Source organism: Agelaius tricolor, unplaced genomic scaffold, assembly GCF_023055355.1.
Source record: "Agelaius tricolor isolate 1412-34295 unplaced genomic scaffold, bAgeTri1.0.p SCAF_14, whole genome shotgun sequence".
NCBI lineage: Eukaryota > Metazoa > Chordata > Aves > Passeriformes > Icteridae > Agelaius > Agelaius tricolor.
Window position 1 is genome coordinate 20,284,739 of NW_027269274.1, and position 23,663 is coordinate 20,308,401.

A 23,663-nucleotide genomic window follows, 5' to 3' on the forward strand; every position below is an offset into this window, starting at 1 on the left:
TGTAAATGTCCTCCAGTGAAGTTGGAGTCGATCCCTCTGTGCACCACAGTCCTGCTGTGGAGCTGTGCCAACCTCTGTGAGCAGAGAATCTGGCCCTTAATATGTATTACAGGATAGTTAGTATTACCACAAAGTAACCACAACACACAAAGAAGTTCTATTTTAGCCCTGCTGGAGCAAAGAAATAACTGTTAATGCTGAAGACTGAAGTGCAAGAGATTGCTCAGTGGGGGAAGGAGGCAGAAAAAATCCAGATTTTGAGTTAACATGTGTACAGACAAATTCTCACGTCCCAAGGCTAAGTTTTGTCTATAAAAATTCCTTAAGATTTGAGTCTTTGTAATTAAAACATAAAGAATAATTATCTTAAGCTGATATCTGCAGAGGAAGAACAGTGTATTTACTTATGCTCTGCCAAAAAATCTTTTTAGCTGGAAAGATTAACAAAAAGGCATTGAAGTATAAAGAAGGGCCTTCCTTTTGTTGAAATATATATGTTTTGTCAACAGATTCAAAACAGAGCAGTCACAACCTTTTTTTCTTCCTTTCCTTTTCAGAACAGGGGTGGGGGAAGCATCCAGCTCCAAACTTAGTGCCTCTAATGCTTGGAAGACATTATGATTAATTTTTGTCCTTAGGTTTCCAGATGTTGGATTTCGTCCCAACATTTAAAGACCTCTAATGTTTAACAGGATATGTGCTGAGTGTAGTCTTTAACAGAGTTTTCTTTCATAACTCCAGGATCTATGAGAAAAAGTAACTTAGGAGGCTGCTGCAGATTCGGAGCTGAAGCCCCAGCCTTCCAGGAGAGCAGCCAAGGCTGAACGTGCGAGCTTGGAGCGGAGCCGCGTTCCTTCGGGAAGACGATGGCCAGGGCCCGGAGCTGGCAGCAGAGCCCTTGGAACGCCCTGCTCCTGGTGCTGCTGTGCTCGGGTGGCTGCCAGGCCCAGAGGGACTGCACGGGCGCCGAGTGCCAGGCCCTGGAGAACTGCATCGAGGACGTGCTGGAGCCCGGCGAGTGCTGTGCCACGTGCCTGCAGCACGGCTGCACCTGCGAGGGCTACCAGTACTACGACTGTGTCAACGTGGGCTTCGTCAACGGCAAGGTGCCCGAGGGACAGTCCTACTTCGTGGACTTTGGCAGCACCGAGTGCTCATGCCCCAAGGGAGGGGGCAAGATCAGCTGCCAGTTCATGCTGTGCCCGGAGCTGCCCCCGAACTGCATCGACGCGGTGGTGCCGGCGGACGGGTGTCCCCAGTGCGGCCGCATCGGCTGCCTGCACGAAGGACAGAAGTACGTGGCGGGGCACACCTTCCACATGCCCCCCTGCAAGGTTTGCCACTGCCCCAACGCCGGCGGGGAGCTGATGTGCTACCAGCTGCCGGACTGCGACACGTTCCCCTTGAACACGGCCAGCCCGGGGGACTCCGAGGACAGCGAGCCCGAGCGGCACTACGACGATCCCTACAGCTATGACCAGGAGGCCTCCGAGGGAGACAACACCCAGGTGGAGTCTCCAAAGAAGTACAGGAGTTACTCGTCCCACCTGGAGCATGAGAGCCTCAGCCAGGAGCAGGGTGAGGACTATGACTACCTAGCAGCTAGTGTGGCTCCCTCAGTGCCAGCCCTGGCTGACCCCCACACCGAGGGCACGGCGGCGCCCGGCCCCACCCCCGTGCCCCGGGGCCCCGCCGAGGCCCGCAGTGCCACAGAGCGCGGCGAGCGCCGCAGGCTGCCCCGCACCACCGCACCCTCCCTCCAGCAGGGGACACGCAAGGAGGCACCAGCCACCACCGGGGCTCCTTCCCAGCACACCACGGCCACCACCGAGGCATCCCAGCACCTGGAGGAGTTGGAGAGGAGGCCAAAAGGGAACAAAGAGAGGCACGAGCAAGAAAGAGCCCCCCACTCTAAAATGAAAAAGCATGCCAGGAAGGAAGAGCTAGACAATAGCATGTATCAGGGCTTGAAAGAGGTGAACTTTACAGAGTCAAGCTCAGCAAGATCATCCCATGAAGGCCTCGAGGGGAATGATTTCCCCAAGGTGAAGTTCAGTGCAACAACCTCTCCTCCTGTTGCTCTGAAGGAAGACCGCAGCCAGTCCTCCCCAAAGCAGTCGCAGACGCTGTACCGGTACCATCCTGAGGAGGACGGGGACCCCAACTCCATCCACGCTAACCCCAGGCTGCCAGAAGGTAAGAACGACTCCATTGTGGGTGTCTAGAGAACTCTTACTTGTGGTAACATTGGTGCTCATCCTCTGCTGTGTTGTTCTTACTGTTGCATGTGGCCTTGAAACCAACCAAACCACCACCAACCTTTCTTCCATCCCCTCAGGAGGTGGTTTGTGTTTCATTTCATAGAACAGGTACCATTTCACTGTTGTCCTCCTTGCTTTGATTTCACAGACAGTGGATGGGGTTTTCTGGTATTTTAACTTTCTTTCAGATGATGATTGATTAAACTCTGGCATTTTTCTTCAATTACTTTTAACTTCTGTTATGATGTTAAAGAAACCTCTTCCTCGGCATAGAAGGATTTAATTATCTCCAGTTACCAACTCAGTGTAATCACATTTGTAGCTTTTGTCTTCTTCTGGAAAGGAAGTGAAACAGTTGTGCTTTCACTTTCTAAATAAAAATATTTAGAGCACTTGTAATGTTTATCTCATGGTTGAAAGGCTGTCTAAGCTCATTAGTTCAAGAACTCGAGAGACACACTCAAATACCCCTGAGGACTAGTAGGGAGAAAAAGGGCTCTCTCTTTCTTTATGTTTTCATGGGGCTGGAAGTTTATGATGTTTATGATCAGCTGTGGCAAGTATACGTATTTCCTCCCTGCCTCTGGATTCCTCTTGACATCTGCAGGGAATGTTGATTATACACTTTATGCAATGCTCATTACTGTAATGAATGCAAACTTCATCGCTGTAAATTAGCACATATACAGCTTATATTTCCAATTCATTTTTCATCAAATCAAGAGCAGTACCTCCTCTTTCAAGATGTGGCACAAAATGTTCTCCCAAGACTCAGCTGGAGGATGCTTGCAGAGAATACTGATGAGTCCCTGGGCAGTGGCATTTCTCCTGGGCTGTGTCAGTAGCCCTTAAATCTTGAGCTATCCAGTCCATCTCCTGGAAAAGTTTAAGGCAGACGGGAGGAGGAGAGCAGAGTTGGAGCTCAGACTCTAAGTCCCGACACACACAGCACCTCGTGGCTGTTCAAACAGAAAATGTGCCAGGTCCATGGATGGAGATGGCAGCTTTTTCCTTTTTCTTTGACTTCCCTTTTATTTGCTTCAGCCTCCCTCAAAATCTGAGCTGTGCACCAAGGCTGTGTATGATACATGGGCCTGAATTAGGACTGACACACAATAACCTGTTTCCTGATGTCACTTTAAAGAAGATTTTTTTTTAAATAAAATTGCCTTTTCTTCTTCTTTCAAAAAAGGATAAATGGGTGGAGCACCCTGAAACTTTCAATGAGAGGGTTTAAGAAAGTCTGTTGGGGTGAAAGTGTTCAGCACCAGAACTAAATACTGAATTTTAGAGTCTGCTTGGGCGATTTGCAGTCTGTGATTCCCAGGAACTGCTTGGCTGAGACAGGTATTGTTGGGGGATGGGTTAGGTTGAGGTGCCTGGAGCAAGATGTGATGGATGGCATGTCAGGCATGAATTGTTCAGCTGGGAGAAGCAGACTTGGGAATCACTGGGTGCCATTTTCCCCTTAGCTGAGATACCTGTGATTTCCTTTAAATATTGCAGAGGTAGAAATGAGAAATAAATGTCCCATGGGAGCACAGAACTCTCTGACTGGCTGTAGATGGTGCAACTCCAAGGCTGCTGCTTCCCTGGCCCATGGAGCTGCTGCATGCCTTGGGAGCCAGCACTGGTGCCACCAAACCATGTCCATCACCCACAGTCACTGACAGGTGGGACCTGGACAGGCAGCCCCTGATCTGCCCCACCATTCTCATCAGGAATATTGGTGGAAGATCTGTATGGAACTGCGGCCTCTCAAAAAATGAGGGCTCTCTTTTGCCATGACCAGCGCTCGTGCCTAGGGACAGCAGTGCTTCCACTCGTTATGCTGCTGTAATTGACGTGGTTGTGATTCATGGGAGTAGCTCCATATGTTTCAAGTAATAAAACACATACATCTTGTGTCTTTGGTGACTTCTGAACCAGTGGTGGAGGAGGAGTGAAGGTACTAGTCAGACTTGAAAGAAAAATTAATCTTGCCTACAGATACAGAACGAAAACATAAATCCTGTGCATGCATTTCCAACTATAAAATGGCAAAATCTACCAGAATTGCCAAATAACTTATTTCCTCCCTTCAGGAATTGTCAGCATGGTGTAAACTACATCAGTCCCCTGATTTTCAGAGCCTGTGGGGCTGTTGGGCTGTTCTCTAATGAGGCTGCAGCCACTCTGGCAGTGTGCAGGTTTCTGTTCGACCAGCTCTCAGCAGAGTGCTCTGGGGTACATTTCTGTAACTCTATGGCCATTCCAGATTTATTTTTATGTTTTGTTTAGTGTTTCTTTTTCCCCAGAGTTTAGGAAAGTTTGTGAGCTTCCAGAGAGGCTTTCAGGCCAAGTTAGGTGGCTGTTGCATTTGTTCCTACTGTTTAGCTGTATCCTGTCCCCAGAATTCTGCTGTGCTTGGGTCCTGATGTCTTTGGTTAAAAACTTCACTTCATTACTTGTATTTTACATATCTCACTTTGGTTTTATATGTAGCTGAGTTTTCATCTCCCAAATCTTTGCTGGTTCATATGTAATCTAATGGTGGAAACAACATGGAATACTTTGGTGCTCAGGAAAGGTTAATTTTGTGGTTTGGTTTTCTTTCTTCTTTTTAGCATTGTTTTTATCTGTCGTATTGCCCTGTGTTCACATCAGCTACTCCATTCCTAAAGGAGCTGTAAGTGTACAGCAGAGGTAATTACTCAGCTGAGAAAGTACAAATTAAGTGCTTTCACCATGGGAAGGGATGAGATTAATGGAGACTGTTCTCCTTATACAGTCTCTCTACAAACATTGATCTTACCCTGTCACTTACTGCAAGAGCAGCAAATGTGGGGAATTTTAATTTCTGTATTGCCTATTTCCTCATCCTAAAAATGCCCTGATCAGGGGAGGGCTGACTAAAATATATTTCAAGAACTTAGTGTCAAATTCTGTTAAGATTTTCCCACTTTCTTCCATTTCCCCATGCTCTGGCAGTAGAGTGCTATTCCTTGGATAAATGTAACTCAGGTAGCAAGCAGCCTCACTGTGAAAGTTTTATGATTTGCATTCTGGTTTTGGCAGGCTCAGCAGTAGTTTGGATCTAGCTGGACCTGTCATGTTTCAGAGTGGAGGTGTTTTTCCACTTAAACTCCTCCATAACTGGTGTTTTTTTTCCCGTGGTGGCTTTTAGAGATAAAGGTAATTGTTCTCGAGCTGGAGTAAATTGCACCAATTTGGGAGCTGAGATCAGTGGATGTGAGAGTGGCATTTATTGCCAGTGAATCCTGCTCAGGCAGGAGCTTCTGGGAGGCTCCTGTGAAACTTCTGAGGATGTAGCTGAGATTCCAACCTACCCATCTGCTGCATGTTTGCTGATTCTGAAACTCCTGGAATAGGATGACCTTGAATTTCTGAAATGAGGGCAGACAGATCCATGTGCAGGTCCAGGAGTTGGACTTGATGGTCCTTTTGGTCTCTTCCTGGATATTCTATAACTCTGTGAAAGCAGACCTGCAGTGAGGGTTTGGAAGCATTCCCTGAGCTCACCCACCCTTTCCTCCTCTTACTGCCACCATAAAAAGCACTGGAGGTGGAAGAATGCTTGCATGGTCCTTCAGAAACAAACTCTGTTTGCAATTAATTTGGGTTTTTTGCTATCAGGTGAAGTGTTGTCTCATTTTTACTTGAATTACCTCAGGCTTAATCCTGTGTTCTCTACTTTATCCCAGTCCTTTCTGTAACAGGAAGAAATGAGCTTTGAGGCCTCAAAATAGGATATCTGAGGAATAAAAATAAACCTCAGGAGACTGGTGTATGAGGAGAAAAAGTCTCTGGGCCAGCAAGTGTGAATCAGCATGAATTACAGCCCTGGGTGATAGTGTTCAGTGATTCCTTTGGTAGTTGGAGTTCTGAGGGAGCACGAATGGGAATAAGGCAGTTCGAGATACTTGCAGAAAGAGGAAGACTAAAATACTATAAAATTAAAAACTGTCTATCTGTTCTGCAAAAAGTGGTCTTTGTACTGTATTAGGCAGCCAGATGTTAGTTTAGAAGGAAAAATGGAAATAATTCAACCATTTCTATTAATGAAAACATCCCATGTATGATATGTGGGGCGCTGATGCCCTCACTGCTGCTGGTGCACAGCCTTCCCTGCACTCTTCCCTTGTCACCTCAGGCATGGATTTGTGAGCAGAGGGTGCAAGGAAAACCCAAATGTACCCAAATGACACAGAGGAGTGCACTCAGAGTAGATGTTTGCAGATTCTGAAATAAACAGTAGCCAGAGTATCCAATCTGCAGGCACAGATGTGACCTGGCTCTCTGCTACCTCAGCTCTTGCTTTCCATTGGGTCTGTATCCAGTGCTGGGAGCAGTCCCGTGTGAGGGATGGGAGCAGCCCCATGTGAGGGATGGGAGCAGCCCCGTGTGAGGGATGGGAGCAGCCCCGTGTGAGGGATGGGAGCAGCCCCATGTGAGGGATGGGAGCAGCCCCATGTGAGGGATGGGAGCAGCCCCGTGTGAGGGATGGGAGCAGCCCCGTGTGAGGGATGGGAGCAGTCCCAGGAGCAGTCCCCTGTGAGAGATGGGAGCAGTCCCGTGTGAGGGATGGGAGCAGCCCCCTGTGAGGAATGGGAGCAGTACCAGGAGCAGTCCCCTGTGAGGGATGGGAGCAGCCCCGTGTGAGGGATGGGAGCAGCCCCCTGTGAGGAATGGGAGCAGTTCCAGGAGCAGTCCCATCCCATGTGAGGGATGGGAGCAGCCCCGTGTGAGGGATGGGAGCAGCCCCGTGTGAGGGATGGGAGCAGCCCCGTGTGAGGGATGGGAGCAGCCCCGTGTGAGGGATGGGAGCAGCCCCACGTGAGGGATGGGAGCAGCCCCGTGTGAGGGATGGGAGCAGCCCCGTGTGAGGAATGGGAGCAGGGCTGGGGAGCCCCAGGCACGCAGGCAGCAGCTGAATTCCCAGTGTCCAGACCTGTCCTAGGGGCATGCTTTCAGGTCAGTGCCGGTGCTTTGTGGTTTGTGTCTGGGTGATGGCTCTGGGCATGTTGCTGCATGGCTGCTGCTCACCTGGCTGTGTTTTGGGAGCTGCTCTGGGTCAGATCAGGCTGTTGCTTTTCCAGCTGTCTGGGCTTCAGGGAGCCTCTCAGAGCTGCAGGCTCTGCATTGGGAATGTTATTCTTTGCAGGAATTCCCCTGTAGAGCCCAAACCCTCCTCACCACTGTCCTTCTCCCATTCCTCATGTGCATCTTCCTTCTAAAACAGAGATATTAACCACAGGTCACAAGCTCCTGGCTACCAATACTCTTGTGTCAGGCTTTTATGGGGCTGTTTTGCTCCTTATCTTAAAAAGTATTTTAAGCCATAGCTGTATATTGAATAGTGGTCTTTAGTTAGAAAATATCGTTTAGATGATCCTTTTTAAAGCTGCAAAGATCTGTGCAGTGATGCAGGCACAAGCCTGGTATGCAGAATGCCGACACTGGGTGCCATGCTTTGCTAAAAGCTGTGTAGCCTGTCACAGTCAGGTGTCTGCCGACTTCTAAGAACCTAAATAATTTAAGAAATGCTCAGATCTTGAGTTCTTTTCTTTTCAAACTCCAGTACATGCCAATCTCATAAACAGAGATGTGTAAGAAGGTGGCTCTCCATCTCCCTGTGTTATTCATAAAATTAAGGTAACAGCTGTTGCCTGCAGTGTGAATCACTGGGGACCACGACAGGCAGGTACAGTCTACAAGGTGGGAGAAACGTGTGTTCCTGCAGCTCCTGCCAGTCCTGCCTCCATTAAGTACCCGCTGAAGAGCACACTTCTTGTCCCACACACAGCTCTGTGTGCTGGTGAGGTGCAGTCAGACTTCCTCTGCTTACAGTGCATTATACTCCAGGCTGTTGGTGCTGCAGCACAGGGAGTTACTCACAGCTGGCTGGGAGTGTTCTGTATAAGGAAATCCATTGTGCTCAGTCTGGCACCAAGGGAATGTGCAAAGGATGACTGAAAGTGGAACAGGATGGAGCATTCACACCTGGCTGGGGCATGCAGGGTAGACCCATCCTCCCTGCAGCACAAAACCAGGGCAGTGCCTACTAGGACAGGCTTTCCACAGGGACACTGAACACAGGGGGGTTTCAGATATCCTTGCCTTCAGGAGGTTGAGGTACTAAGATAGTTTAAATCATCTCAAATTGTTGCCATAATACAGCTGGAGTTAGGCACCCAACCTAGGATGGCACCAAAATACCTTTGAAAACCCATCTCACGTACCTGTTCTGTTGAGGTAAAAATCATTATTTATGCAAAGCCAGCTCCATACATGGTTTGCAACAAGAACATTGAATCTCAGTTCAGAAATTCAAACATGCTGCAGACAAAGTATGAACATAAGATGGGAGTTTTTTTGCATAAATTAATTACCCACTTGAACAGACGAGGCTGTTGGGCTCAGCAGGTTTCTTGAGGGGACTCCATTTGCTGGCTATTTATAAAAGTATCTGAGAGTATATTTTTTTGGTATGCATGATTGATACTCCTTCAGAAAACAGAATTTAAATGAGACTTCTTTGCAGTAATGTGTCTGTTATTCTAATCGATCACCAAGGAATTAAAACCTTGACTCTGAATGTAGCTCCTTGTTAGAGAAAGGAAAGTATAAGTAGTAATTCCTGATCCAGATTTTGTGAGACAATAACCTTTTGAACAGTTTCAAATATGTAGGCCAAATAAACGTAGCTTTCCAGCATATGCTTACTCATGAAAGGATTTGTAATTTCATTATCCCGGGCCTCACAGTGAGCAATATCTCTTACCTCTCAGGGATTCTTAGGTAACACGCCAGCAAGTAATTGGAATTTTATAAAGATCCCCTTATGTGTGAGCAGGTTTTATGTTTTCTTGACTGTTCCCAGTCTCTCTGTGCTCTGCTTGAGATGACCAATTCCTTTCCAAAGCCACCAGAAAGTCCTAAATGACCATCTGAAAGCACTGGGAATGTTTCTGCTCAGCAAAGGCTGGGAGAGGGGTAGGAGAAAGAAGGATTTGTGCTGTATTTTGGGCCAGCAAACCTCCCCGGCACATTTCCCCTTCCCTGCCTTTGCCAGGGGGCTGCAGAGCCCCCCAGGAGCCACCTGCCTTGCTCCAGCACCACGTGTGGGTGTCTGGGACACACCAAGCACCCTGCAGCAGCATTCCAGAGTCACTGCCTGCAGCAGCTCACTGCCTGCTGGAATTGCAGCTTTCCCTTCATCCTGGGATACTCTGGTGGTGATGGGGTGGCTGATGGTGATGGGGTGGCTCTGAGATGGTGGAAGTGGCTCGGGTGGGTGCAGTGGGGTGGGAAGGGAGTCTGGGCAGCCAGGGTGGGTGGGGGGCTTGTGCTGGGGCTGCCCTGCCTGTCCCCCTCCAGCCCTGCCTGTCCCCTCCAGCTCTGTCCCTCTCCAGCCCTGTCCCTCTACAGCTCTGCCTGCCCTCTCCAGCCTGGCCATGCTGCTGCACTTCTGGCGGCAGTTTCTCCAACCCTTCCTACACCAGAAATGGGGCCGTTCACACAAACCCCCGGGCAGTAATTCCTTCCCCTTGGTGTCTGAGTGCTGCTTGCTTTTTTGGTGCTGTTGTGAATCACAGGGAGGCCGATTGTGTTCAGAAGGGCTCAGAGTTGTTTGACCATAGTTTTGAATTACCAAGTACTAAAATAAATGTTTATGGCTTCAACAGCTCTGTGTTTAAAAGCTTTTAACAGTTCTAAGAGTTGCCTGAAAGGGGAGGATTTGCATCAGTAACTTTTAAAAGGTGTAAAAGTTGATGCTCTTGTGAGCTGTTCCTGTGTGTAAACTATACATCTTAAAAATAATGAAAATCATCAGATGAGATCTCATGGTCTTACTCGTGCCATGCACAGGGCAAGTGACTCCTTGCAGCTGCAGTGACCTGTACTGAACACCCTTCCACCAAGGTTACCTGAATTGAGCACACGAGGATGCCTCAGGGGTAAGGATGCTGAATTCTTAGGATGAGCTTTATTTTGTATGAGGTCACTCTGTAGAAATGTTGTTTCTAGAAGCTGTGGGGGAGCTGCTGAGCTGCTGCCCAGCATGGGGACTTGGTGTGGGGACCCTGCAGCCTGATGCTGGCCACCAGACACTGGGGACCAGTACAGGAACTCTTCTGTGAGAGTTGCAGGAAAGAAATGCAGGCAGACATGCCTCCAGTGGTGTGAGGGAAGTCAACAGGTTACCAAAATCCAAATCACTGGAAAAGCAAGTGTGTGCTCAGTACAGGATCATCAGTGAGCGCTGTTGAAAAGGAAGAGAGTATGGGATGTGAAAAAAGGAATATTCCATGGATGTCTTACATGGTCCAGAAAATTTTCAGCCAATTTGATGCAATATATTCTGGTCTTGGAATGGCACTGAGATGCTTGTTGTGTGATAATCCCCCTAGTGCTGTGTGAGGGCTCCAGTCTGGCACTGATCTGTAATAACACTCATTCCTTGTTTCATTCTCTAAGAGCAGCAGCATCAGCTGTGTTTGGAGCAGGGGAGCTGGGGTTTGACTGGAGCTGGCTCCTAGGCAGGGAAAAAGAATTGAGAAGATGAATGAGCTCTTGCAACAAGAACATCTGGCTGTACCTCAGTTTCCTTCTCTTCTAACCTCTCACTATTTTATGTTAATTTCAGTCTGGGTCTTCAAAGACATTGTATGTGCAACTTGCTGGAATAATTTTGTGAGCACAAGTTAAATTGATTAATATTAGGGAGTTACACATCTTGTATGAAGTGAATCAGATAAAGTGCTTCTTGTATTTGTGTTCTAAGGTAGACATCCTGCAGGGACTTAGGAACCCATTACATTTTGTCAGTGGTTTGTAGCACAGCATTTGTTATACTCAATAGCAAACCTCCTGCATGCCGATGGCACAGGGAAAAGACATTCCAGGCACACAGACATTGCCGTGGTGGGGAGGAGAATTCCCTGGAAAGCAAACACTGAATAGCAAAGCACACCCTGTGCTCTGGCCGGCCGAGCTGTGAGAGCAGAGCTTCTCTGGAGGGGACTCCTGTCCAAACTTGTCTGCTCTGTCATTCCAAAAGTGAACTTCATGACTGCAAAATGAAAATATGTGAAAACATATCTTTGTAATGAAAATGGAGCTTATATAGTGGTGGTCTCTTACAGTTCTTTCTGTAAAGTTAAAGAGTTCTTCTGCGTTGAACAAGAAGCTCTGAGTGAGTTTAATGGTGTTTAAGGAGTCTTTCATTTTTCTTTCTTCTACTTTTAATAATGATTGTGAGAAGGCTTCTGGATAAGAGTGTGAAGGCAATGTACTGTGTACTTGGTGGCACGGAGAGCCCTACACCCATCCCACATCCCTGCCAAGTGCTGTCAGGGTTTGGCTACCAAACTTCCAGCTGATGGCTTTAAAGTTTCCTTACACCCGACTGTAATTCTGCAGCTATGTCTATAAAACATCTTGTTTATGGCCTATAAGCAGCTGAAGATTAATATAGTTCTCCCTCTTATCCAAGAATCCTTTCTCTGCAATGTTCATTAATTTTCCTGGTGTTGGAATTGCTTTTCATGGTATTACTAGTAGTTTTCATTTCCAGATTCAAACCTACAGTGTTGTAGCTGAATGATTTTGTGAGAGATTCACTCAGGCGAACTGTTTTCATTGAAGATAACATACACTAAAGTAATGTCTCATGTAATAATGATAAAATTTGTACTTTTCCTGGTTCTGGATCAAAGTTGATAAGCATTGTCTGAACTCATGGCATTGAAATCAGAAGCGTAGTGACCATCAGTAATGGCTGGCTTTACATTAGAAGGTTCCATAAATGTTGAATTTCAGTCAGTTTGGATTGACTATGGTGGTTTTGCTGGTGGAAGATAAATACGGAGACTTTCCAAGATCTTGTGCTGCGGTGTCAGAAGTTTTGGACGATGCTTTAAAGTGATGAATGTGCTTTGCGTGTGTTCTTGAAGTACAGACCTTTGGCTTGCTCAGCCTATGGCCCTGGGAAAATTTTCCTGGTGGTGTCTTTGCTCTTTCTCCTTCACCCTTGGCCGCCAGGGCCAAGAGGAGCAGGTTTGTGCTGTGGCATGGCCAAGAACAAGTTGTGGGACAGGCAGGGACTCTCACTGCCCTGGTACCATGTGAAGTTAACCAACTGAGATGAAAAAAGAATTACACTGCTGGTTTTCTTATTCTGAAGGAATGTAACCAGCCAGTTAAACGAACAGGAGCTTTTGGAGTCAGCCAGTTGCATTTGCTTTCCAGTGTGAATAATTTGGTATGCGGAGAAATTGTGGCCTGTGGCCGAGAGGGCAGTGCAGGCTGAGCACTGGTACCTCCTGTGGGAGGATGAGCAGTTCAGCACTGCAGGGCTGAGCCTGAGCCTCCTTTAGCCTCCAGCCCCAAGTCCCCATTCTCACTCTGGACCATGCAGAGAGCCAGTGCATCATCAGCACTGCTGTTTGTCTGCACAAACCCTTCAACCATGGGATCTGACCTTTATTAGGTAATACTGAAGTCTCCTCTTGGTATGGTGAACAGATTTACACAGCTTTGAAATCTGACCCTGCTATTTCAGAGAGAGTGCTTGCTTGTTAGTCAGCTTTTAAATGGAGTCAGTAATGTTTCTTGAAAAAAGGCTCTGAAGGTCAGACCCTGTCTTGTCAATGCCATGTTAACCTCATTACTTTCAGTGAGGTATACATTCATTTTAGCTGTATTGCTCCTCTGACATTACTTTAAAATGGTGAAGGGCAACTGTTAAGCATCTGAAATTTTAAAAATGAAATGCTGTCTTTAAGAAAGAATTCCTTACATCTCACATAGGCATACAGCAGCTGCTCTCACTTCACAAGGCTTCCTTTGCAGTAACAAAGCACTTAGTTGTTTGTTATATTTTTTGGTCAGACTCAAATTCCTCTCCCAGAACTTGGAGTTAATCTATAGTAAACGAATACATCATAAACCATACGATAACTATATAAATACATTATTTTAGCCATTTGTCTCTTTTGTTTGTAAATTCCCCAAACTGAATGTCTGCATAATGGACATTTATGGCCATGCAGTTGATAACACAGGGCCCCTGGCACCACACGGTGCTGAGGGTCACAAGTGAGCTCCCCTTCCCATGACAGGCAGGAAAGGACTTGATGCCTGCTCATCCAGCATCACCAAACACATTCCTTTGGGAAAGAAGAGCTGGTGTTGATTGATTCATATGCTTCCCCCACCCTTGCCAGGGTCACAGAACTGAGATTCCCACTGCTCTGTTTCAAGTGTGGCACAGACAGCTTCAGACTCCCACAGAAAGTTAATCCTGCCCTTGAACATAAATATCTGGACTATGATTGGTTTTGTGCCATATGGTCAGTTGGTCAGTTGTACACCCAGAGGAATTGCACAGTTTTCTAAGTATATAGCATGAGAATTGTCCTTGTGTGCTGCCCTTGTGTGCTGCATTCATATTAGGTCAGGATGCTGCTTGTCCTGGAACAAGTCTTGGCTTAATTTGATGTAGTCCTGGTATTAGTGAAGAAATCTTCACAGCAGTTTCCTATTTTATATTTTAATGGCAAGAAACATATCTATCTATCTATCTATCTATCTATCTATCTATATATATATAATATGTATATATATAATAGAATCAAAGAATCAGTAAGGTTAGAAACTAAGAACTCAGAAATCATCAAGTCCAAGCTTTCACTTCTCTCTCTCTCTCTCTCTCTCACTGTCCTGCAAGGTTCAGGAAAGAGTTCATTCCTGGAGGGCCAGGGGACCACGCTGCTGATGCCGTGGTGATTGATTCTGTTCCCTAAGATGAACCTCCCCTTGAGGTTTCCTAACCTATTCTCATTTGTTTTGGCTGGCTGTTTGCTGCCACCTTGCTGAGATTTTCCTTTTGCTGCTTGAATCTGCTCCAGATTCAGAACCTGAAAGCTGCCAAAGCTCATGGCAAGTGAGAGGGAACAAGTGTTGGTGCGTGCAAGGAGAAGCCAGGCTGGCAGTGGGTGTTGAGGATGTTTTTGGTGTAGTAGCCCACTCTCAGTATGGGCTATGACTTGCCTTATCTGTGCATTCTCCCAAGGATGAAAAGCAAATTATCTGCTCTCATCACCTGTCCCCTCTCTGCTGCTCCATCAGTTCTAGTGTACAGTGCAGGTTTTTTTGGCCCTGCCTCTCATGGGGTGGAGAAGGTAAAGTTTAACCTTTTTTAATTAAGTATCTTGGTGTAATTAAGAGAAGGTGGCTCCATGTGGGCTCCCTCAGCCCAGCTCAGAGGCCTGGCTGTGTGTGCAGCTGGGGGAGAGTCAGCACAAAGCTGTACCTCATGTGTGGATGTGCAGGCTGGGCCCTACAACAGGAGTTAAAGCTGGTGTTCTGCACAGACACTGCCCACAGCGTGCAGGATGAGTGTGCCAATGCAGCCAACACTGTTGGGCACGTGTGTGTGACTGTTGGGTATCAAATGCCTTAAAAAAGGTGCAGAGGAACTTCAGCTGTGTGCTGGGGAGCTGCCTGCTGAGGCTGGAAGATGCCTTTGTCTTGTTTGCCCTCTGATTCCCTCGTAGTAAAACTTGGTTGTTAACTTTCAAACTGCTGAGCAGCTTTTAACTACTTGTGTGGACTAAAAATGCACCTTTATCAGATGCTAAAATAGCTCCTAACACCTTCCCTGAAATAGTCTGTCAAGCAGGGGAGAGTTCAGTTCTGCAGCAGTGATGGCTGTTACCACAATTTATGTAATTGAAAATAAAACCTTTGTAAGCAGGAGTTCAGAGTGGCAGAATTGCTCCACAGGTGTGTGTGGTGCTGTGGGAATGCTGGCTAGCTCAGTGTAAACACTTGGAATATAGACAGATGGAAATTTTGGCATGTCCCTAAAGTGAGGTGCTGCAGAGCCCCAGGGGTTTGGTCACTGGACATCAAACCAGGGGAGGTGAAACAGGGAACCTTTGCTTGGGGAGCTGAGCTGAGCCCCAGGGCTCAGAAAATCCTCAAAGTGATGAAAAGTAGGGCCTGGTTTGCAAAGCAAACACAGCACAGCAAATGCATTTGTGACTGTAGCTTGATAACAGGGATGTGTAAACAGACTGCACCTGCCTTCCTGTTTAGCTGCATTTTTCTTCCATAACTGCCACTTATGCAAACGGATTAATTTGACAGATTTCTGCCTTTTGTAGCAAGTCATGTTCAGAACAAGGAAGAGTGTTAATCTAGAATGAGGTTAAAGTTGCTTGTCAGGGGTTGTGCTTGTAAAGAAGATGAATAAACTCTTCCCAGCATGGAAATGTATGCCTTGGACATCACCTACGAAATTAAAGGAATGCCAAATTCTACAACATGTTTCAAATCATTGGATATATGAGGTTATTTGTTAGGGTCCATTCCCTGGAGTCCTGTGGCTGTCCTAAGCCATCAACTTTCATTTAAAACACTTTTTTTTTTTTAGAAAAATAGGAGGGTCACAGTTTTCCTCAGAGAGAAAAACTAAATCTCAAATGTTTAAAACCAAACAAAAGGCACCAACCCTGTAAAGAGAGAGCAAATTAAAAGCTATTCATTAGACTTTACTATTTAGATTAGATGTTTAGAAGGAATTCTTCCCTGTGAGGGTGGGCAGGCCCTGGCACAGGTGCCCAGAGCAGCTGTGGATGCCCCTGGATCCCTGGCAGTGCCCAAGGCCAGGCTGGACAGGGCTTGGAGCAGCCTGGGACAGTGGAAGGTGTCCCTGCCATGGCAGGGGTGGCACTGAATGAGCTTTCAGAGATCCCTTCCAACCCAGCCCATTCTGGGATTCTGTGGTTCATGTTTCTGCTGTTGCAGTCCTTCTCCAGCCACCAAGGCCCTCAGGCAGGGTGGGGTGGTGGCAGGGCTGTGGTGGGGTGGCTGGGAGCCTGGGAGCACCTTTCCCTGCAGGTTTGGGAACACCTTTCCCTCCAGGTTTGGGAACACCTTTCCCTGCAGGTTTGGGAACACCTTTCACTGCAGGGTTTGGGAACACCTCTCCCAGCAGGTTTGGGAGCACCTCTCCCTGTGGGTTTGGGAACACCTTTCCCAGCAGTGGGTGCACCTGCAGCACCTGAGGTCACTGCAACAAGGAAGAACCAAAGAGGAACCAGACAGCTTGAAGGGATGAGAGCCAAACTAAGGCATTTCTTTTCTGAGACCCCCAGAAGTCACGGGAGAGGGCAGAGGAAGCCTTGCTGGAATGTTCTGCAGGAGAAGGGAGAGGAGCAGACAGGAGTGTCCTGCTCTGTCACATGCCCTGAGCTGTTAGAGGGGCGCCTGATGGGGTAGGCTGGGGCTTTGTGTCTATTTAACATTCAACCTGGAGGTGGCTAAATGGGAATGGTTTAAAATAGCCCCACAGTTGCCATAGATACTTGTCTAAATTGAAAATAGAGGCCCAAGCTTGGAGTGTGTCAAAGCCAGCCTTGGTGTGGGCTAGAGGAGCCCCACAAAACTGTGGTGCTGCAGGGATTCAGCCCAGGATGGGGATGTCTGGATGTGTTTGATGTCACCAGGTAGCTCCAGCAAGGCTTTGCTTGGGCCTGGAGACTGGGAAGGGAAAAATCCTTCATGCTTCAAACACTTTCCTCCCTTTTTTGCCCCGGGAGGTCTGTAGAGCTGGAAAAAACGCCATGGAATGCTGCTCTCGTGGCACTGGGTTTGGTTTTTATTTGTGAAATGTTACTGTGCAACAAAGCAGCAGCAAATTTAAAGTAGTTCAGCTGGATAAAAGCACCCTATTAAGGTAAATTGGGTTTATTTGTCCCAGGAATGTGTAGCAAATGCGTGTCTAATTACAGATAAGGCAACTAAGCCTTTCATCTTCTTTCGGTGAAAAAAACTCTGCAAATAACGTGGAAAATGTTGTGGCGAAATGAATGAAGGTCTTTTCAAGGATTTAGTTATCACAGATGAGAGCCCCGCTTGAGGGAATTGGGAATGTTTCTCCCTAGCCTCCGGTTGGATGGATGTTTTGGGACAATTGCAGCTGACTCTGGAAATGCCTCATTTTGAGATAACAATCTGTCCCTCTGCCTTTGGGGATCTCTGGTGTCATCTCTGGGTTTGGGATGGGGAGGGCAGATCTGCAGGGCTGGGTGAGGAGGATGGAGATGCAGGAATCTGACTGAAAAGTGCACACTTAGCAATGTGCCATGTTTCCTCTCCAATTTCTTGCTCTGTAGGTGGTAGAGAATTAGTGCTTAATTACTTCAGGCTGCGGACAACAACCACCCCCTTAAACTGTTTACATTTCTAGATAAGGCTGGAGCTGGATATTCTTTGAGGTTCAGTCCTTCCTAAAATCTATGGGAAATTTTATAGTGCTTATTTTGCTTTTATACCATGTACTGGAAAAAAATGTTTGTTCCCAAAGAGCTTTTATCTATTAAGAACCCCTGTTCATCCACGTCTACATCCCATTATATATGATAAATCCCATTCATGCCATTCATCTTCCCAGCCTGTGAAAAGGCTCAATCAAGAGGCTTGTGCAAATGGGGGAGTTCAGAACTGGGCAGAAAATCAAATCCAAGGTGGAGCTGGAGTTCTAGACTCACTTAGCTACAAGGAATTATATCTAGCAAATATCACTTGAATAAAACATTAATTTCCCATTATAAAACATAATGTTGCTCTGATAGTGGTTCCTGTTTTGAGTAATCCTCATTTCCTGCGTCTCTCTGGTGACTCATCACAGCAGAGCTCTCATCCATTCTGCTCTGCAGATGCTCTCAAGCTGCCTGTTCCCCATCTGACTCAGCTCCTGTGTATCAGCATCTCCTCCCATTGCTGTGGAGCTCATGGAGTGTTTGCCTGCAGAGCCCTTCAGCCTAAGGATGACTGGTGCTCCTGGCTGCGCTTTTAAATTTAACTCCAATTTTTAACAGGTTTTTGGTTAAAAATTCACATGTCAAAATTTCAAGTTGTCTCAAGTCTTGGATCTGGAGCTGAGAAGCCCAGATTGCAGAAATGTGTATGTCTGTCCTTGTGTGTATCTGTGAGAGGAACCAATCTTTCTTCCTTTCAGGATTTCAGTGAGTGGTTGCCTGTATAAATGTGATGTGTGCCTCCTACAGCTTTAATTAAACTTCAAGGGGTTAAAAGTGATGGGGTGCAAGGGTCTAAATGGAGACTGTACCTCTCAGCTGTCACTTCTGTAACAAGGCCTGAGCTGCTGCTACTGAATTTTATAGGTAAATATAAAGTTTTAAGAAGGCTGATGGGTGGGTGGTGAACTAAGCGACAAAACCACAGGATTTAAAGAAATTTTTGCTGGAGCTTGGAGGGCTGCAGTGCTCTGAGGTGCCATAAGGTCCATGCAGAATGTTCCACGTGTGAATTCAGAGCCCCCAGAGCTGGGGCAGAGCTGTGGGCAGGGCTGGCGTGACATTTGTGGTGCTAGGGGAGATGTTTGTGAGCTCTGGGGTTACAGCAGAGCCTTTTCTGACCCTCTCTGCCATTTGGGCTGAAGGAAAGGAGGGTGCAGCTGTTACCAGCTGTACCTCCCATCAGAATTACCTGGCTGTAAACAGGCTGTTAAGACTTCCCTCTGCTTCTTGTTAAAGGCTACAAGAATTTGTTGATCCTGAAGAAACACTAAAATTTCCTGCCAGGAGGCTGGTGGGATGTGTGCAAGGAGGAATCTTGCACAGATGAGCCTTTCTTTCTCCTCCCAGTGTTCCCTCTGTGCTGCTCTAGGTGAGGTTTGGGCTGGAGGTTCATTCTCCAACTCCTGGGTAATGTTGGTGAGCTTTCTTTTCCTTTTTGAAGTCAACCTCACCCTCCTAGGAGCAAAATGGAACCTGGTTTTCAATAAAGGGTGCACTGCAGTGAATATATAACTGGTTGTGCTTGTCTGGGGCTTTCATTACTCAGGTGAAGCCCATGGAATTGGCACTGCCATGGAGCTGCCCTCTGTCACCTGTACCACGGGATGTAGCTGGGACTCACTGCACCACAACCTCTTTACTTTTCATTGACTTCTCCACTTTTTTTCTGGCAGTACTTTAAGCTTCTTAGGTCATATTTGGGTAAAGTTTTCCTTTCCATCCTGAAAGCAGTTTCTAGTATTAAAAGTTGCACATGGATGAGAGTTTTCACTGAATGAATGATGACAGAGAGGGGAGTTTTGGGACAGTGCCATGCTTCATATAGTTCCTTAGATTGTCATGAGGTGGTTACCTCAGCTGTCAGTCTGTTAGGATTACATAACATTTTAAAATTATCTCCTTTCCTAAGGCCAAAAAATGATTCAGTCCTCTTGTATATTGTATTACCTCGAGCTCTTGGTATTTATTACATATGCAATCAAGAAAATAGGAGTCTGAGGCTTGCAGAGATTTATTAGGTAGCATTTAATAGCTCTCTGTTTGCTAGCAATTTGGTTCATCAGAATGAGGAATTTATTTCTGAATTGTCTTTTAATGAGCAGGTAAGCAGGTTTCTCTATCACTCTGAAACTGTGGGTTGTCACTTCAGGGCTTTGTTTTTACAAATGGAAGTTGTTATCTCTTGGATAGGTATCAGCCTGCTGTGGTAGTTTCCACTGGTTTTAATGGAGCTTGAGTTTAAATACCCCAGCTAAAAGAATGACAACCTTTCTCTTTAGAGATATTTCTTTTACTGTGTATTTTGTGCTTGATGGAATTTACACAGCCAGAGCTAAATGATTTTCAGTTCTGTAAATAGTGACTTTTTACTTGGGTAGATTGTGATAGGACAAGGGGGAATGGTTTTAAACTAAAAAAGAGCAGGTTTGGATTTGATATTTGGAAGAAATTGTTCCTTGTTAGGGGATGCCTATGACACTGTAATAGCTGGTTTTGGAAGGGCCAAGGCCAACAGAGGTATTGCTCTGTGACAAGGATTTATGAGACCAAAACAGAGGATGAGCAACGTGATGTTTCTTTGTGGGAAATAAAAGTGGTTTATTAACTGTTGGACTAGCTGGGATTTAACTTAGTGCTGCTGAAACACTGCATATGTGCAGCTGAAGTTGTCTGAAAAGAAGGAAGGGAACAGAGCAGAGTTGTAAGAGGTGAATTCAGCACCTGGGCTCTCAGTCCCTCTCTGCTGTGTGTTACAGGTTCCACAGCAGATCAGAGAGTATCACAGAATTCACAGAATCACTGGGTTGGAAGAGACCTTCAAGGTCATCGAGTCCAACCCAGCTCCAACACCTCAACTAAACCCTGGCACCCAGCGCCACATCCAGGCTTTGTTAAACACACCCAGGGATGGTGACTCCACCACCTCCCTGGGCAGAACATTCCAGAACTTTATCACCCTTTCCGGAAAAGACTTTTTCCTAATATCCAGCCTATATTTCCCTTGGTGCAGCTTTAGGGAGGACGAAATTCCTTCATTCTGGGGGAAACAGCCACAAGTTGCACCAGGGGAGGTTTAGGTTTGATATTAGGAAAAATTTCTTCATGGAAGGAATTGTCAGGCTTGGGAGCAGGCTGCCCAGGGCAGTGGTGGAGTCACCTGAACATGTTCCAAAACACGTGTGGAGGTGGCACTTGGGGAATGGCTTTGTGGGGAACAGGGTGGTGCTGGGCTCGTGGCTGGACTTCTCCAATCTTAATGATTCCATGGTTCCTTTTGCCAGCACCTGGAAGCTTCTCTGTGAGATGGGATTTCAAAGCCAGGCAAAGCTGGTGTTCCTCCTCCAGGCTCTGAATGGAACACAGTGTATGACACTGGAGGTTGTTTTAGAGATGTGCAGCTCTGTGGGGCATTTCTCTTTCACACACCATGTGGAAGGGGAAAAGCCAGAAGAGCAGAGGAGAATCTTTGTGCTGATCCAGTGGGGTCTCCCAACAGCTTTTAGTTTTGGTTTTGTTTTTTTTCTTTTTCTAATCTGAAATTTACAATTAAAAGTTCCTGCTTCAAAGCCTGTAGATGACACATGGGTTGAGGGAGCAGTGAGTAGCAGGGAGTCCTGCACAGGGCTGTGGGAATTGCCTGCACTTTAGCATGCTCAAATGAAAGGTCATTCCTCTTCAGCCAGGAAGGAAAAGGAAAAGCTAATTCTCTCTTCTTCCAGTCTGGGAAAGCCACCAGCATTTCATCACACGGGGCTGAAAGCTGCCATGAGGCTTATGGAACAGAGAGTGGGGTGATGGACCCCTAATTCAGCTGTCATTCAGTTTTAAGGCTGCTCTTCCTACAACAATTGTTGTACAAAAAATTACTTACCTCTGGGTCCTGGGTTATGATGAACAGCATCAATCCCTACAGGTAAAAAACTCATTTCTCTCATTTGCAGCTTGTGAAATCCTGTGGGAAATAGGGAAAAAATGAGCTTTGGGTTAAGGAGATAGAAATGGGCAAGTAATTGCAGTTTCCTCTCTGTTTTACAAACACAGGCATATTTGGCAGTGCAAATTTGCAGATATTTTCAAAGAAACACTGAATAGTATGTAAAGTGTGGAGGATTTTTGGTCAATATCCATATTTTAAGGAAATCAAAAAGAAGTGTAGTAGTAGGTGTAGTTCTTACTTTTTGTTGGCTTCTTGCCAGGGCAATGGTCCTTTTTTTAAAGCCTTTTTGTCCTTCAGTTTACTCCAGTTATAATTTATTTACAAAAGTATTCCTCAGGAATGTCATTCAAAAGCCATGTGCAATGAGACAAGGCAGATTTTTATTTTTCACCCAGTCAGGTTAAGCTGTAAAAAGTGGATCAAACAGGACACATGGCTGGCCTCTTTGGTTTTTTCCTCCTCTGCTGAAATAAACTCATAGGTGTGCGGAGGTAAATCCTAACTGAGATGTGCTCATACTTGTGTGGGGGTAAATCCTAACTGAGAGTGCTCACACCTGTGTGAGGGTCAATCCTAACTGAGAGTGCTCATACCTGTGTGGGGGTAAATCCTAACTGAGAGTGCTCACACCTGTGTGGGGGTAAATGCTCCCTCAGATGCTCATACCTGTGAGCTGGAGCTGGCTGAGCAAGGTCTCAGGGAGGTGGGAATGCTGATGCACTCTGCTAAATCAGGCAAACGATGCACACAGTCTGCACCAGCTCCTGCTCAGCTGGGATGGCTGAGAAGCTCCAGCGTGGAGGGGCTGATCTGCTGGCCCCCTCCCAGCTGGAGGAGCAGTGTGGGCTGCTCGGGGGCCCTGCAGTGTCCTCAGCCCTGGCAGGGGCTGGGCTCTGCCCTGAGACCAGCCCTGGGAGCCATTCCAAGCTGGAGGGTCATCCCAGGACCTGGGTGTGTCTGGCCACGCAGCTCCAGGGAATTTTGGCACTGCTGTGCAGAGCCATGGCTGCAGACTCCCCTCCCTGTGGCTTGGCACCAGCCAGGCTTTTGGCACAAGGCTTTTGGCACGAGGGCTGGCAGGAGGAGTGATGTGGAGCAGAACTCCACCTTTGGCCTGGCTGGCTGCAGGAGCAGGGCCCTCCCTGCTGCTGTCACAGCCCAGGGGATGTCAGCCCTGCCACACTTCTGTCTTTTGCCATCATCCCTGCACCCTGCATTCCCCAAATCCTGCCAGCTACAAAGAGAAAATGAATGTGGTTTTTGGGGTAGTGGCTGGACTTCATGATCTTGAAGGTCTCCTCCAACCAAAATGATTCTGTGATTTGTAAAACATGAAAAATCACCTTCATGGGGGAAGAAGGTTTGAAAGGAGGAATTTGTATTGTACCAGCTCTGGTAAGTGAAGATTACCACTATTAAGAGATAAAACAGTTAAAAACACATCAAAAATGCATGTTGGCTTGGGTCCTGCTTTGAAAAAGAAAAAAAGTATTCTGTGAGGTGTGATGGACCCATTTGTTTAACTGAGGTGAAAAAGGAAGGAAAAAGTCATCTGAGATCTGTCTGATGTGAAGATGACCTGAGCTGTGCTGTACATATCTTTAGAGATGGGAATGATACCTCTTGCTAGCAGCCAAGACATTTCTTAAGGCATTGAGGAGATTGTCAAGATGTGCATAGAGAGAGATTATTGTGAGTTAGACTGCTGGGATTCAAATTATGGCCATGTTGAAGGGAAAGCATCCTCAGCTTGAAGCCATTTTAATTGATGTCAGGTCAGTCTGTCCTCAGAATTTAAAGTCACAAAATTATTGCTAGAAAAGTAGATGCATTGCAGTGTGGAAGAATTGGGACAGGCTGGGCATTTGTGGAGGTGTGGCTGGAGTTGTACCTACAATCATCAATTAAAACAATTATCAGTGATTATAGCTCAGTAGAATGTCAGATCCCTTGCATTCCTCCAGCAGGGCTGGTGCTGGATGGTGCTGGGTACACAGTTCCTAAATTCAGTTTGCAACTTGTTTCTGTGCACCAAACTGGATTGGGAAAATACTACATCAAGAGTTAGAAAGGTTGAGTCTTTCCTTTTACCAAATATCACCGGATGTCAAGCAAACATATCAAATTTAA

General features: G+C 46.5%; 1 protein-coding gene across 1 annotated transcript in view; it reads left to right on the plus strand.

Annotated features, from left to right (window-relative positions):
- FBLN2 (fibulin 2) overlaps nt 1-23,663 on the plus strand; it is a 95,653-nt gene that overhangs the window by 23,864 nt on the left and 48,126 nt on the right. Inside the window, exon 2 of the mRNA XM_071440087.1 lies at nt 742-2,196. Coding sequence (XP_071296188.1) covers nt 867-2,196 — 1,330 coding nt within the window. The 5' untranslated portion in view covers nt 742-866. The remainder of the gene's footprint in view (nt 1-741; nt 2,197-23,663) is intronic.